Source organism: Procambarus clarkii, chromosome 24 (genome assembly GCF_040958095.1).
Source record: "Procambarus clarkii isolate CNS0578487 chromosome 24, FALCON_Pclarkii_2.0, whole genome shotgun sequence".
NCBI classification, from domain to species: Eukaryota; Metazoa; Arthropoda; class Malacostraca; order Decapoda; family Cambaridae; genus Procambarus; species Procambarus clarkii.
Window position 1 is genome coordinate 11,344,104 of NC_091173.1, and position 13,508 is coordinate 11,357,611.

Genomic DNA, 13,508 nt, shown 5'->3' on the forward strand with positions numbered 1-13,508 from the left:
GTATATCTGGAGTGGGTTCTGGGTATACACATAATTGCTTATTATCGGTGTATAAGTACAACACTATACACCGCTGTTCAGCCGATATCAATAAAGTTTTATATTGGGCAAAAGAATATTAGTTGATGTGTGGCAGTGCGGATACTTGATAATAATTAGATAATAATCCTTGATAATAAAAATAATGATAATTCCAGATACTTATTGTGTTAAAATGTGGAACGTTCACGGGCACCTGCAGGGTTCAAGACAGAGTTCAAGACGGTTCAAGACAGAGTTCAAGACGGTTCAAGACAGTTCAAGACAGAGTTCAAGACGGTTCAAGACGGTTCAAGACAGAGTTCAAGACGGTTCAAGACAGAGTTCAAGACAGTTCAAGACAGAGTTCAAGACGGTTCAGGACAGAGTTGAAAACAGTTCAAGACGGTTCAAGACAGAGTTCAAGACAGTTCAAGACGGTTCAAGACAGTTCAAGACAGACTTCAAGACAGTTCAAGACGGTTCAAGACAGTTCAAGACGGTTCAAGACAGGGGTTCAACACAACCCACATCTCCTCGTAGGAGGAAAAACGACATGTAAAGGATCTGGGAATAATGATATCGGACGACCGAATGTTTAGAGAGCCTAACAAATCAAACATAGCGACAGGCAAGAAAATGATCGGGTGGAGTAGGAGAACCTTGACATCCAGGGATTCCACCACAACGCTCCTACTGTTCAAAACACCGGGGGCTGTCCCACCTTGAGTGCTGCTCGATGCTCACTTCCTCTTTCAGAGCAGGAGAGACTGCTGAAATAACAGAGAGCGCAGAGCACATATACGGTATACATAGTCAACATAATCCACAGTCGACTTTATAATGGTCCAGGACGGACCGAAAAGTCGTCGTCTCAAGTCCTTGCAGGATATGGCAGACCTTGTAGGCCTGGGCGGCCGCTCCAAGCAACAACAGCCTGTTAGATCAAGTCCAGGCGCCTCGGGACAGTCTTGGGGGAGTAGACCAACTCACACAGCCCACTCCAGGTATACATCAACATTAATGTTACACAAACGACATTCTAGTGTACCGACACTCACTAGTGTGTTTACTAGTGTGTGTGTGTGTGTGTGTGTGTGTGTGTGTGTGTGTGTGTGTGTGTGTGTGATCTGAGTTACAGCTGTATTTTGGAGGTTACGGAGCAGCGGGCAGCTCCTTACCGGAGGCTCTTGAGGATAATAACCACCTTAAAACCTAACGAGGTCATTATACCCAATCTGGGAAGAAATGTTGCTGTCACTTGCAAAACCACGCAATGTTTAGGTCATTGTTGACGGCCCGGAATGTTTAGGTCACTAACATTGCCATATATAAAGTTTAGGTTCCTCTTGGAGCCATTAAATGATATTTGTAACTGGTGTCGCAGTAACTTCTTGCAGAACTCTTAAGAGATCTGCAACTCTTAAAATATGTATTCCTTTATCTCGCCCCTCATCTACCCCCTCACCCAGAACCTCACCCCCTCATCTACCCCCCCTCACCCCCTCATCTTCCCTGTGGCTACATTTCAAGACAGCTGGGCCGGAGGGTCCCGTCTATTTGGTCACTTGGGTTTTATGTCTCAGTATTTCCATAATGATTTTGCGTCCGAGGGCTGCTGTTAGGAGGTCGTCTGGCAGTGGGGAAGTTTGGAGGTCGTCTGGCAGTGGGGAGGTTTGGAGGTCGTCTGGCAGTGGGGAAGTTTGGAGGTCGTCTGGCAGTGGGGAGGTTTGGAGGTCGTCTGAGGCAGTGGGGCGGTTTGGAGGTCGTCTGAGGCAGTGGGGAAATTTGGAGGTCGTCTGGCAGTGGGGAGGTTTGGAGGTCGTCTGAGGCAGTGGGGAAGTTTGGAGGTCGTCTGGCAGTGGGGAGGTTTGGAGGTCGTCTGGCAGTGTAGAGGTTTGGAGGTCGTCTGGCAGTGGGGAAGTTTGGAGGTCGTCTGGCAGTGGGGAAGTTTGGAGGTCGTCTGGCAGTGGGGAGGTTTGGAGGTCGTCTGGCAGTGGGGAAGTTTGGAGGTCGTCTGGCAGTGGGGAGGTTTGGAGGTCGTCTGGCAGTGGGGCGGTTTGGAGGTCGTCTGGCAGTGGGGAAGTTTGGAGGTCGTCTGGCAGTGGGGAGGTTTGGAGGTCGTCTGGCAGTGGGGAAGTTTGGAGGTCGTCTGGCAGTGGGGAGGTTTGGAGGTCGTCTGGTAGTGGGGAAGTTTGGAGGTCGTCTGGCAGTGGGGAAGTTTGGAGGTCGTCTGGCAGTGGAGAGGTTTGGAGGTCGTCTGGCAGTGGGGAAGTTTGGAGGTCGTCTGGCAGTGGGGAAGTTTGGAGGTCGTCTGGCAGTGGAGAGGTTTGGAGGTCGTCTGGCAGTGGGGAAGTTTGGAGGTCGTCTGGCAGTGGGGAAGTTTGGAGGTCGTCTGGCAGTGGGGAGGTTTGGAGGTCGTCTGGCAGTGGGGAAGTTTGGAGGTCGTCTGGCAGTGGGGAGGTTTGGAGGTCGTCTGGCAGTGGGGAAGTTTGGAGGTCGTCTGGCAGTGGGGCGGTTTGGAGGTCGTCTGGCAGTGGGGAAGTTTGGAGGTCGTCTGGCAGTGGGGAGGTTTGGAGGTCGTCTGGCAGTAGGGAAGTTTGGAGGTCGTCTGGCAGTGGGGAAGTTTGGAGGTCGTCTGGCAGTGGAGAGGTTTGGAGGTCGTCTGGCAGTGGGGAAGTTTGGAGGTCGTCTGGCAGTGGGGAAGTTTGGAGGTCGTCTGGCAGTGTAGAGGTTTGGAGGTCGTCTGAGGCAGTGGACAGGTTTGGAGGTCGTCTGAGGTAGTGTACAGGTTTGGAGGTCGTCTGAGGCAGTGGGGCGGTTTGGAGGTCGTCTGGCAGTGGGGAGGTTTGGAGGTCGTCTGGCAGTGTAGAGGTTTGGAGGTCGTCTGGCAGTGGAGAGGTTTGGAGGTCGTCTGGCAGTGGGGAGGTTTGGAGGTCGTCTGGTAGTGGGGAAGTTTGGAGGTCGTCTGGCAGTGGAGAGGTTTGGAGGTCGTCTGGCAGTGGGGAGTTTTGGAGGTCGTCTGGCAGTGGGGAGGTTTGGAGGTCGTCTGGCAGTGGGGAAGTTTGGAGGTCGTCTGGCAGTGGAGAGGTTTGGAGGTCGTCTGGCAGTGGGGAAGTTTGGAGGTCGTCTGGCAGTGGAGAGGTTTGGAGGTCGTCTGGCAGTGGAGAAGTTTGGAGGTCGTCTGGCAGTGGAGAGTTTTGGAGGTCGTCTGGCAGTGGAGAGGTTTGGAGGTCGTCTGGCAGTGGAGAGGATTGGAGGTCGTCTGGCAGTGGAGAGGTTTGGAGGTCGTCTGGCAGTGGAGAGGTTTGGAGGTCGTCTGGCAGTGGAGAGGTTTGGAGGTCGTCTGGCAGTGGAGAAGTTTGGAGGTCGTCTGGCAGTGGACAGGTTTGGAGGTCGTCTGGCAGTGGACAGGTTTGGAGGTCGTCTGGCAGTGGACAGGTTTGGAGGTCGTCTGAGGCAGTGGAGACGTTTGGAGGTCGTCTGGCAGTGGAGACGTTTGGAGGTCGTCTGGCAGTGGGGAAGTTTGGAGGTCGTCTGGCAGTGGAGAGGTTTGGAGGTCGTCTGGCAGTGGAGAGGTTTGGAGGTCGTCTGGCAGTGGGGAGGTTTGGAGGTCGTCTGGCAGTGGAGAGGTTTGGAGGTCGTCTGGCAGTGGAGAAGTTTGGAGGTCGTCTGGCAGTGGAGAGGTTTGGAGGTCGTCTGGCAGTGGGGAGGTTTGGAGGTCGTCTGGCAGTGGAGAAGTTTGGAGGTCGTCTGGCAGTGGAGACGTTTGGAGGTCGTCTGGCAGTGGGGAAGTTTGGAGGTCGTCTGGCAGTGGAGACGTTTGGAGGTCGTCTGGCAGTGGAGAGGTTTGGAGGTCGTCTGGTAGTGGGGAAGTTTGGAGGTCGTCTGGCAGTAAGAAAATTAAGTCTTGATGAAGTTATTATTATATAGTTAATTATAAATGCAAAATTCTAGCAATAACAGTCAACTCACGATGTGTTGTCATGGAGGCTTCACACCCGAGTGGCTCACTTTCTCTTGCACCTTCTAGTCATTCACAACTTTGGGTTTCCATTTTCATTCTTCAGATTATGTTTCCCTTCCGACAAGAAAGAATGCAAAGAGTAACAGTCAATCAAATAAGATCAAGCGCAAGTTCAGTGAAATACTCTATACCCTCGAGGCACAGTTCTTGCCCCACTGTTGGTTCTTATTCTTATCTCGGATATAGTAAAGAAAATGCCAGTCACAACTTCGTGTCATTCTTTCCAGGGCCTCGCTGATGTCGAGTCTGATGTGTAGGGCCTCGCTGATGTCGAGTCTGATGTGTAGGGCCTCGCTGATGTCGAGTCTGATGTGTAGGGCCTCGCTGATGTCGAGTCTGATGTGTAGGGCCTCGCTGATGTCGAGTCTGATGTGTAGGGCCTCGCTGATGTCGAGTCTGATGTGTAGGGCCTCGCTGATGTCGAGTCTGATGTGTAGGGCCTCGCTGATGTCGAGTCTGATGTGTAGGGCCTCGCTGATGTCGAGTCTGATGTGTAGGGCCTCGCTGATGTCGAGTCTGATGTGTAGGGCCTCGCTGATGTCGAGTCTGATGTGTAGGGCCTCGCTGATGATAGACTCGACATCAGCGAGGCCGACAGTGAAGAAACGTGTCATTCTTTCCAGATGGTACAAAAATCAGCATGAAAATTTCCTCTGTAGAAGACACTGAAAAACGACAAGCCGATATTAATAAAGTCTTCGTTTGGGCAACGGCGATGTTTAACGGTGATAAGGTCCAGGAACTGAAGTATACTGGAAACGAGGAACTTAAACTAAACACAGGGTACAGGACACTATCAGACCTACTCATAGAAGGAAAGCAACATGTAAAAAATCTGTTAATTATGATGTCTGACGACCTGACATTTAGTGAACATAACCGGGTAAATATAGCGGCGGCCAGGAAAATGATAGGATGGATTATGAGAACGTTCAAATCCAATGACCCCACAGCAATGCTAATCATGTTTAAATCACTGGTACTGTCCTGTCTTGAGTATTGTTCGGTACTCACTTCCCTTTCAGAGCGGGAGATCTGTGAATTAAGAGTACAGAGTACATATACGGCACGCACAGAAACTATAAAACATTTAAATTATCGGGACAGTCTCAAAGCTCTCAAAATGTACTCTCTGGAAAGGAGACGAGAAAGATATCAAATAATATATATGGAAGATACTGGAGAGCCAGGTCACAAATTTGCACTCTAGAATAACAACAAACTGGACCGAAAGATACGGAAGAAAATGCAGAATAGAACCAGTGAGGATTTACAGGTGCCATAGGCACAATCAGTGAGCATAATCAGTCTGAACATCAGAGGTCACAGCTGTTCAATACCTTCCCAGCAAACATTACAAATATTGCCGGAACAAAGGTGTATGTTTTCAAGAAGGATTTAGATAAGTTCTTGCAAGAAGTGCCGGACCAACCAAGGTAGTGGATATGTAGGCCTGCGGGCCGCTCCAAGCAACAGCCTGTTGAACCAAGTTATCACAAGTCGAGCCTGCGGGCTCTGGGAGTAGATAAACTCTTGGAACCCTCTCCAGGTATACTCCAGGTTCTTTGCTGGCTGTGTTGCACAGACCCCTCCCCCCCCCCTCTGCCTGCTGTGGGGCAGCCCCTATACCCCAACCCGTTCTCGCACTTTATCTTAACTTTGCTTATCTTAACATACTAAGAAGGTTAGGTAAGGTCGGTGTTTTCTATGAAGCTTTTCAAGGTAAACTAGTATGTTTAGTATGTCACATATGCACGTACAAGTCATATGACTTTCTTACAGTCAATATTGACTGTAAGAAAGTGCGAGAACGGGTTGTATACCCACACCAGAGTGTACCCGGGTAATATGTTAAAAACTTGATTTGGCACCAGTTCGATACCTCCAAACCTCCTATTGGATTCAGTAGTATTCCAGGTTAGATTACTTGTGTATCGTGGTCCAGTGGGTTATGGCTCGCGGCTGGGGAGACCAAGAACAGTGGTTCGAATCCCAGGAGTGCTCCAATGATTTTCGCATAACGACATATTAGATACACAAAGGAAGTTGATAAGGTTGATAAAAAGATTGCTTTTAGTTTGAAGACATGGTTGATCAAGAGGACTGTTGGAGGCTTGAGGCCCAGACGAGTCACGGATGTTTGAAAGAATTTTAAGTTTCAAAAACCGTAAGTTCTTAAGAACGTAAGGTCTAAGAACGTAAGGTCTAAGAACGTAAGGTCTAAGAACGTAAGGTCTAAGAACGTAAGGTCTAAGAACGTAAGGTCTAAGAACGTAAGGTCTAAGAACAGTAAGGTACAAAGAACGCAAATTCTAAATTGCGTTCGTTTTAAGATCGTAAGATCTTAAAGCAGTCAGTTTTAAATAATGTAACGTTTAAAACAAAGTTGTAAAGAAGTTATGGAGAAGGTAAGTTGTGAAGAAGGAAAGTTGTGAAGAAGGAAAGTTGTGAAGAAGGAAAGTTGTGAAGAAGGAAAGTTGTGAAGAAGGAAAGTTGTGAAGAAGGTAAGTTGTGAAGAAGGAAAGTTGTGAAGAAGGTAAGTTGTGAAGAAGGAAAGTTGTGAAGAAGGTAAGTTGTGAAGAAGGAAAGTTGTGAAGAAGGAAAGTTGTGAAGAAGGAAAGTTGTGAAGAAGGAAAGTTGTGAAGAAGGTAAGTTGTGAAGAAGGTAAGTTGTGAAGAAGGTAAGTTGTGAAGAAGGTAAGTTGTGAAGAAGGAAAGTTGTGAAGAAGGAAAGTTGTGAAGAAGGTAAGTTGTGAAGAAGGTAAGTTGTGAAGAAGGTAAGTTGTGAAGAAGGTAAGTTGTGAAGAAGGAAAGTTGTGAAGAAGGAAAGTTGTGAAGAAGGAAAGGTGAGTGAGGACGGGGAGTGAACTAGAGGGAGAGACAGTAGGAGCTCATACAGGAAATAGTTTCAGAAGTAGACAGGACAAGAGAGAGAGAAGGATCAGGAGTCACAGCGTTAGACGACCGACAGCTGGGAAGACGGGGACTCAGGAGCTAGGGCTCAACCCTGCAAGCACAATTATAACTGAGAACAAATACACACTAGATTTTTATCTCGGGTGTTTTAATTATGTTAATCCTAATTACAGGAGGGTTTATCGTCTGGTTTATGTTAGTTTGGCCCACATAGCCTCTCGTCCACATAGCCTCTCGTCCACATAGTCTCGGCCACATAGTCTCGGCCACATAGCTTCTCGTCCACATAGTCTGGGCCACAGAGCCTCTCGTTCACATAGCCTCTCGTCCACATAGCCTCTCGTCCACATAGCCTCTCGTCCACATAGCCTCTCGTCCACATAGCCTGGCCCACATAGCAGTACGCCGGCATTACTAATTCTCATTTATTAATTCTCATAATGGAGGCTTTTATGAGGAGAAATGCATGAAGGAGCTGCCTAATGTTTTGTAAACAAAATAACATTGGCCTAATAGGAAAGAAATTGGCCGAAGTGTCTTTTAAGAACTCGAGCTGGCAAATATACTGGAACAAATTACACGTCCAAACCACCTCTTGCATTAGTCATGAGGGGAAAAACTATTTCCTGCAGACATAAATTATTGAGTGCTTACAACACATGAGCGAGTGTCGCAAACACACCAACACCCGCTTTGTATGCTAATGGCGTCGAAACGTTTGCAACCTTATTAACCTGAACGTACTTTTTCCATGCACCTCGCCACTTAAGTATCACGTGGCCACTTAAGTATCACGTGCGCGCACTTCGCAGCGAAGAGTAACGAGAATCTTGATTTTCTAACCTTAGTCACACTTGAAACACTGACGTTGGTGTTGTCAGTAAACTGGCGCGGAACACCGGTGCTCTTTACTCCACGCTAAAATGATCCGATTTTTCACAATGATAGAAGAGTTTGAGAAGAGTTTGCTTACCTTGAGATTTCCTTTACGCCTAACGTTACTAAAATCGTCAGCTCGGTGAATGTTGTTGTTCCTTGACCACAACACACTTACCGTGTTTGTCGAGGGGGATGGGACCTACCTTGAGGTTACCTTAAGGTGATTCCAGGGCTTAGCGACCCCGCGGCCCGGTCGTCGACCAGGCCTCCTCGTTGCTGGACTGGTCAACAGCAGTCCAGTCCAGTCCAAACATTGAGGGACGCTCATTGTCGTTCCAGCAAATGAATATATGGTATATATACAGCTACAAAAGCATTTCTTTCCCAACAACACCGTGCAGTCCCTGTGGCGCAGTGGTAAAACACCCATCCGGCACTTTGCGAGCGCTTTGGCCTAGGTTCGTATTCTGGCCGGGGAGAGTTGACTGGGTGCTAATCCATAACTGTAGCCTCTGTTCACCCAGCAGTGACTGGGTACCTGGTTGTTAAACGATTTGGTGGGTCGTATTCCGGGGAAAATTAGGATTAAGGACCTGCCCGAAACGCTATGCGTGATAGCGGATGTACAAGAACGTAAGAATTGTATATATAAATAAAAAAAATATGTGAAAGTCACATTCAATAAATGTATGATGAAACATACTAACATAATATTTCCCACAAAGTATTCTTGTAAACTAGCGGATGTTTTAGGCCAATATCTACGATATGTCCTGCGCCCGCACACCTAACTTGAATATTAAGTAAATAACTTTGATTCAGTTGTAAATTAAATATATATCAGAGGGACGGAGTCGGAAAGGTCGACAGTGCGCGATAACATCTTTGGAGTCGGACGGGGTTCGAACCAGCGTCCTGAATACCTTGTCGAGCCTGGCCTCAGGCCGGGCTTGGGGGAGTAGAAGAACTCTGGAAACCCTCTCCAGGTATGGAGAGCCGGCGGCTGAGCGGACAGAATACTGGGCGCGTGATCCTGTGGTCCCGGGTTCGATCCCGGGCGCTGGCGAGAAACAATGGGGAGAGTTTCTTTCACCTTGATGCCCCTGTTACCTAGCAGTAAATAGGTACCCGGGAATTAGTCAGCTGTCACGGGCTGCTTCCTGGGGGTGGAGACTTGATCGAGGACCGGGCCGCGGGGACACTAAGCCACAAAATCATCTCAAGATAACCTCAAGACATGCATAACCCCCAGACGCGCGCCTTAACCCATGAACCACAAATCAATTTTCAATTTCTTTCTTTATTATGCCGATTTGCTAAAGATTATTGAATCTGGAATCGGCTCGAATCCACTTGGAGTCTGGAAACACAGAGCTGACAGCCAACCCAAGTTTAATACATAACCCGCATGCACTCTGATGTAGGTAAAGCTTCACCTGATGTAGGTAAAGCTTCACCTGATGTAGGTAAAGCTTCACCTGATGTAGGTAAAGCTTCACCTGATGTAGGTAAACCTTCACCTGATGTAGGTAAAGCTTCACCTGATGTAGGTAAAGCTTCACCTGATGTAGGTAAAGCTTCACCAAAAGCGTCCATTAAATGCACAAGGAAATCACAATTCCCGTGGATTCCAGGTTAAATAATCTTTAGCATATTGTAGTCCATGGGCTTAGGCACTCGTCAAGGGGGTTACTAAGGACGCTGGTTCGAGTCCCGTCAACGATTTTTCTTATAATGAGCCGGTGGTGGGGAAGGTGGTGGGGAAGGTAGTGGGGAAGGTGGTGGGGAAGGTGGTGGGGAAGGTGGTGGGGGGAGGCGTTGGTGTGGGTGACAGAGACGTCTGGCGCCGTATAAACTTCCCCTGCGTTTCCCTCTACACACTAGAGCCTCTTTACACCTGCTTGCTCTACACGTGGAGGCAGGGTAGAGACGATGGCCGGGTGAAAGTGTGCATTCACCTTTGTGTTCACCTATTTGTACTTGCTGGGGTTGAGCTCTGGCTCTTTCGGCCCGCCTCTCAACTGTCAATCAATCATTTTTTTCAACATGCACACACACCTAGGAAGCAGCCCGTAGCAGCTGTCTAACTCCCAGGTACCTATTTACTGCTAGGTGAACAGGGCATCAGGACGAAAGAAACTGCCCATTTGTTTCCGCCATCGTCGCCGATCGATACCCGGTCGCTAGGACTACGAATCCCGAGCGCTGTCCACTCAGCCACCAGGCTCAGTCTGAGGGGTCTGGTGGTTCGTGTGTGTGTAATTACCTAAGTGTAATTGCCTAAGTGTAGTTAGTTACAGGTGGAGAGCTACGCTCGTGGTGTCCCGTCTTCCAAGCACTCTTTGTCGTATAACGCTTTGAAACTACTGACGGTCTTGGCCTCCACCACCTTCTCACTTATCTTGTTCCAACCGTCTACCACTGTTTGCAAAAGAACACTTTCTAATATTATTTCGGCACCTTTCTTTCCTTAGCTCGAATCTTTTTTGAATTATTCTCTCTTTTTTATGTTCACTGTGCATGGTTGATTTGTAATATAATTGATTTGTAATATAATTGATTTGTAATATAAAATTATATTACAAATGAACCATGTCGAGTTTGACCAAACAGTGATGCTAACTACTAGCCAACCTCACTAAGATAACCTCCCTCGTCAAGTTATCACTAAGATGATCTCCTTGACTGGTGAAGTGAGACCGACTTAACCACTCCCACCTCCTCGTTTCAAGAATTTGTGGCCCGATATAAATACCAATGATGGCGCTCTTGTTATTATGACGCACTGCCGACTCCTTACAAATTAATGGCCACAATTTTTCGTTCAAGTAATTAGTTTTTGTTTTCTTTCCCACCAGATGTGTTGTGTGGGAATTTAGTTATTCTCTATAAGTGCAGGACCGCACTCCAGATGAATACAAGTTCCTGACCTGTAACTGGGAGACATTACATACATATACATATGCACACACACACACACACACACACACACACACACACACACACGCACGCACGCACGCACGCACGCACGCACACACACACACACACACACACACACACACACACACAACTCAACAAGAGGTTCCAGGAGGTCTTCACAATAGAACAAGGTGAGGTCACTGTGCTAGGAGAAAGGGAGGTAAACCAGGCGGCCTTGGAAGAGTTCGAAATTACGAGAGAGGAGGTCAAGAGACACCTGCTGGATCTGGATGTTAGAAAGGCTGTTGGTCCAGACGGGATCTCACCATGGATACTGAAAGAGTGTGCAGAGGCACTTTGCTTGCCACTCTCCATAATGTATAGTAAGTCACTGGAGACGGGAGACCTACCAGAAATATGGAAGACGGCGAATGTGGTCCCAATATACAAGAAGGGCGACAGGCAAGAGGCACTGAACTACAGGCCAGTGTCCTTGACTTGTATACCATGCAAGGTGATGGAGAAGATCGTGAGAAAAAATCTGGTAACACATCTGGAGAGAAGGGACTTCGTGACAAATCGCCAACATGGGTTCAGGGAGGGTAAATCTTGCCTTACAGGCTAAATAGAATTCTACGATCAGGTGACAAAGATTAAGCAAGAAAGAGAGGGCTGGGCGGACTGCATTTTCTTGGATTGTCGGAAAGTCTTTGACACAGTACCGCATAAGAGGCTGGTACATAAGCTGGAGAGACAGGCAGGTGTAGCTGGTAAGGTGCTCCAGTGGATAAGGGAGTACCTAAGCAATAGGAAGCAGAGAGTTACGGTGAGGGGTGAGACCTCCGATTGGTGTGAAGTCACCAGTGGAGTCCCACAGGGCTCTGTACTCGGTCCTATCTTGTTTCTGATATATGTAAATGATCTCCCGGAGGGTATCGATTCATTTCTCTCAATGTTTGCGGACGATGCTAAAATTATGAGAAGGATTAAAACAGAAGAGGACTGTTTAAAGCTTCAAGAAGACCTAGACAAGCTGAAGGAATGGTCGAACAAATGGTTGTTAGAGTTTAACCCAACCAAATGTAATGTAATGAAGATAGGTGTAGGGAGCAGGAGGCCAGATACAAGGTATCATCTAGGAGAGGAAATTCTTCAGGAGTCAGAGAAAGAAAAAGACTTAGGGGTTGATATCACGCCATACCTGTCTCCTGCAGCACATATCAAGAGGATAACATCAGCGGCATATGCCAGGCTGGCCAATATACGAACGGCATTCAGAAACTTGTGTAAGGAATCATTCAGAACTTTGTATACTACATATGTCAGGCCAATCCTGGAGTATACAGCCCCAGCATGGAGTCCATATCTAGTCAAGGATAAGACTAAACTGGAAAAGGTTCAAAGGTTTGCCACCAGACTAGTACTCGAGCTGAGAGGTATGAGCTATAGAGTCTGAGAGTTGTACCTTACACCGAAGAGGCTCGTACACAAGAGGCTCCTTACACCGAAGAGGCTCGTACACAAGAGACTCCTTACACCGAAGCAGTCACTTTAGGTGGACACACAAGCGTCACATTAGGAGACTATGCGAGGCTGGCAGCAGTAAGGAGAGTCCTTGGAAAACTCATCAGGGTTATTGTGAACGTGTCCCCCCCCCCCCCCCCCCCGAACCCAGTATTGGAGTATGTAGCCCAGGAATGTTCTGAAAGAAGCTGTGGAGACCACCTCCAACCACAACTTTAAGGGCAGATTTGACAAGGAATTCCAACGTCAGAATAGTTGAGTTGTAATACAAGAGGTACAACAAGGAGGAGCATAAAACAGCCAAGACATCACACCCCTGCAGACACCGTTAAGTAAGTACACTTTAATACCCAACACAGAGAATTGTCCCTTTTGCCATATATATTATATAAAGGAGCAAAGCTAAGAAAAAAAGGTTTAAGTGAGAGTCCTGATGCGGGAGTGAAGTTGGTAAGGAGGAGAAACTTGACGAGTCCTAGGAGGCCTGGTCGAGGACCGGGCCTTGGTGACGTTGAGCCCCGAAATGATGACAAGGTAACCCCAAGGTGACCCCCAGGTTGCTAGAGGCACGGCCAAGGTCGACCAAGACACGCTGATGCCAACGGGTAGAGGGCCCGGGGGTCACCCAGATCACTGGAGCCTTGAATGACTCAACACTTCCAACACTTGCTTGTCGTCTGAACCCTAACGACCCCAGCCTCATCATCATCATCACCAACCCTACCCCAGCCCCCCCTCTCTCTTGACCCCACCACCCCACCCTCCTCAACCACACCCTCCCCGTCACACCCTCCCCGTCACATCCTCCCCGGCACAAGATGCTCCAGGCATCTTCGGCACGGTGAAGACCGCAGATCAAAACAAAAGCCAGATGCTGTTATGAACAAATCCTCAAGGGCCGTGACGAGGATTCGAACCTGCGTCCGAGAGCATCCCAGACGCTGCCTTAATCGACTGAGCTAAGACATGGTCAAAAGGAGTTGAAACCGAAGTTCTACTGAACTTACTGGATCCTGCAGCCTCTCCGAGGCACAAACCAGGGTTTTACATGACACTCCCCCCCCCCCCCCCATGCACTCGAGCTATGTCAATAGGCCGTTCTCCCTCTTCGCCCTTACTTCATTACACACAGAAATCACAATTGCGTGATGCATCAAATGAACAAAATGCAATTATGTCTTGCGTTTAGCGTGTCTGTCAGTCTCGAGCACCCCGACAAACAGTAA

General features: G+C 48.1%; 2 protein-coding genes across 2 annotated transcripts in view; one reads left to right on the top strand and one right to left on the bottom strand.

Annotated features, from left to right (window-relative positions):
- LOC123761727 (receptor-type guanylate cyclase Gyc76C) overlaps positions 1-13,508 on the top strand; it is a 321,982-nt gene that overhangs the window by 96,482 nt on the left and 211,992 nt on the right.
- LOC123761834 (putative uncharacterized protein ENSP00000383309) overlaps positions 1,594-13,508 on the bottom strand; it is a 12,030-nt gene continuing 115 nt past the window's right edge. The window contains exons 2-4 of the mRNA XM_069330834.1: positions 9,244-9,416; positions 5,060-5,080; positions 1,594-3,906 (exon numbers count right to left, since the gene is read on the bottom strand). Of these exons, the coding sequence (XP_069186935.1) occupies positions 1,594-3,906; positions 5,060-5,080; positions 9,244-9,416 (2,507 nt within the window). The remainder of the gene's footprint in view (positions 3,907-5,059; positions 5,081-9,243; positions 9,417-13,508) is intronic.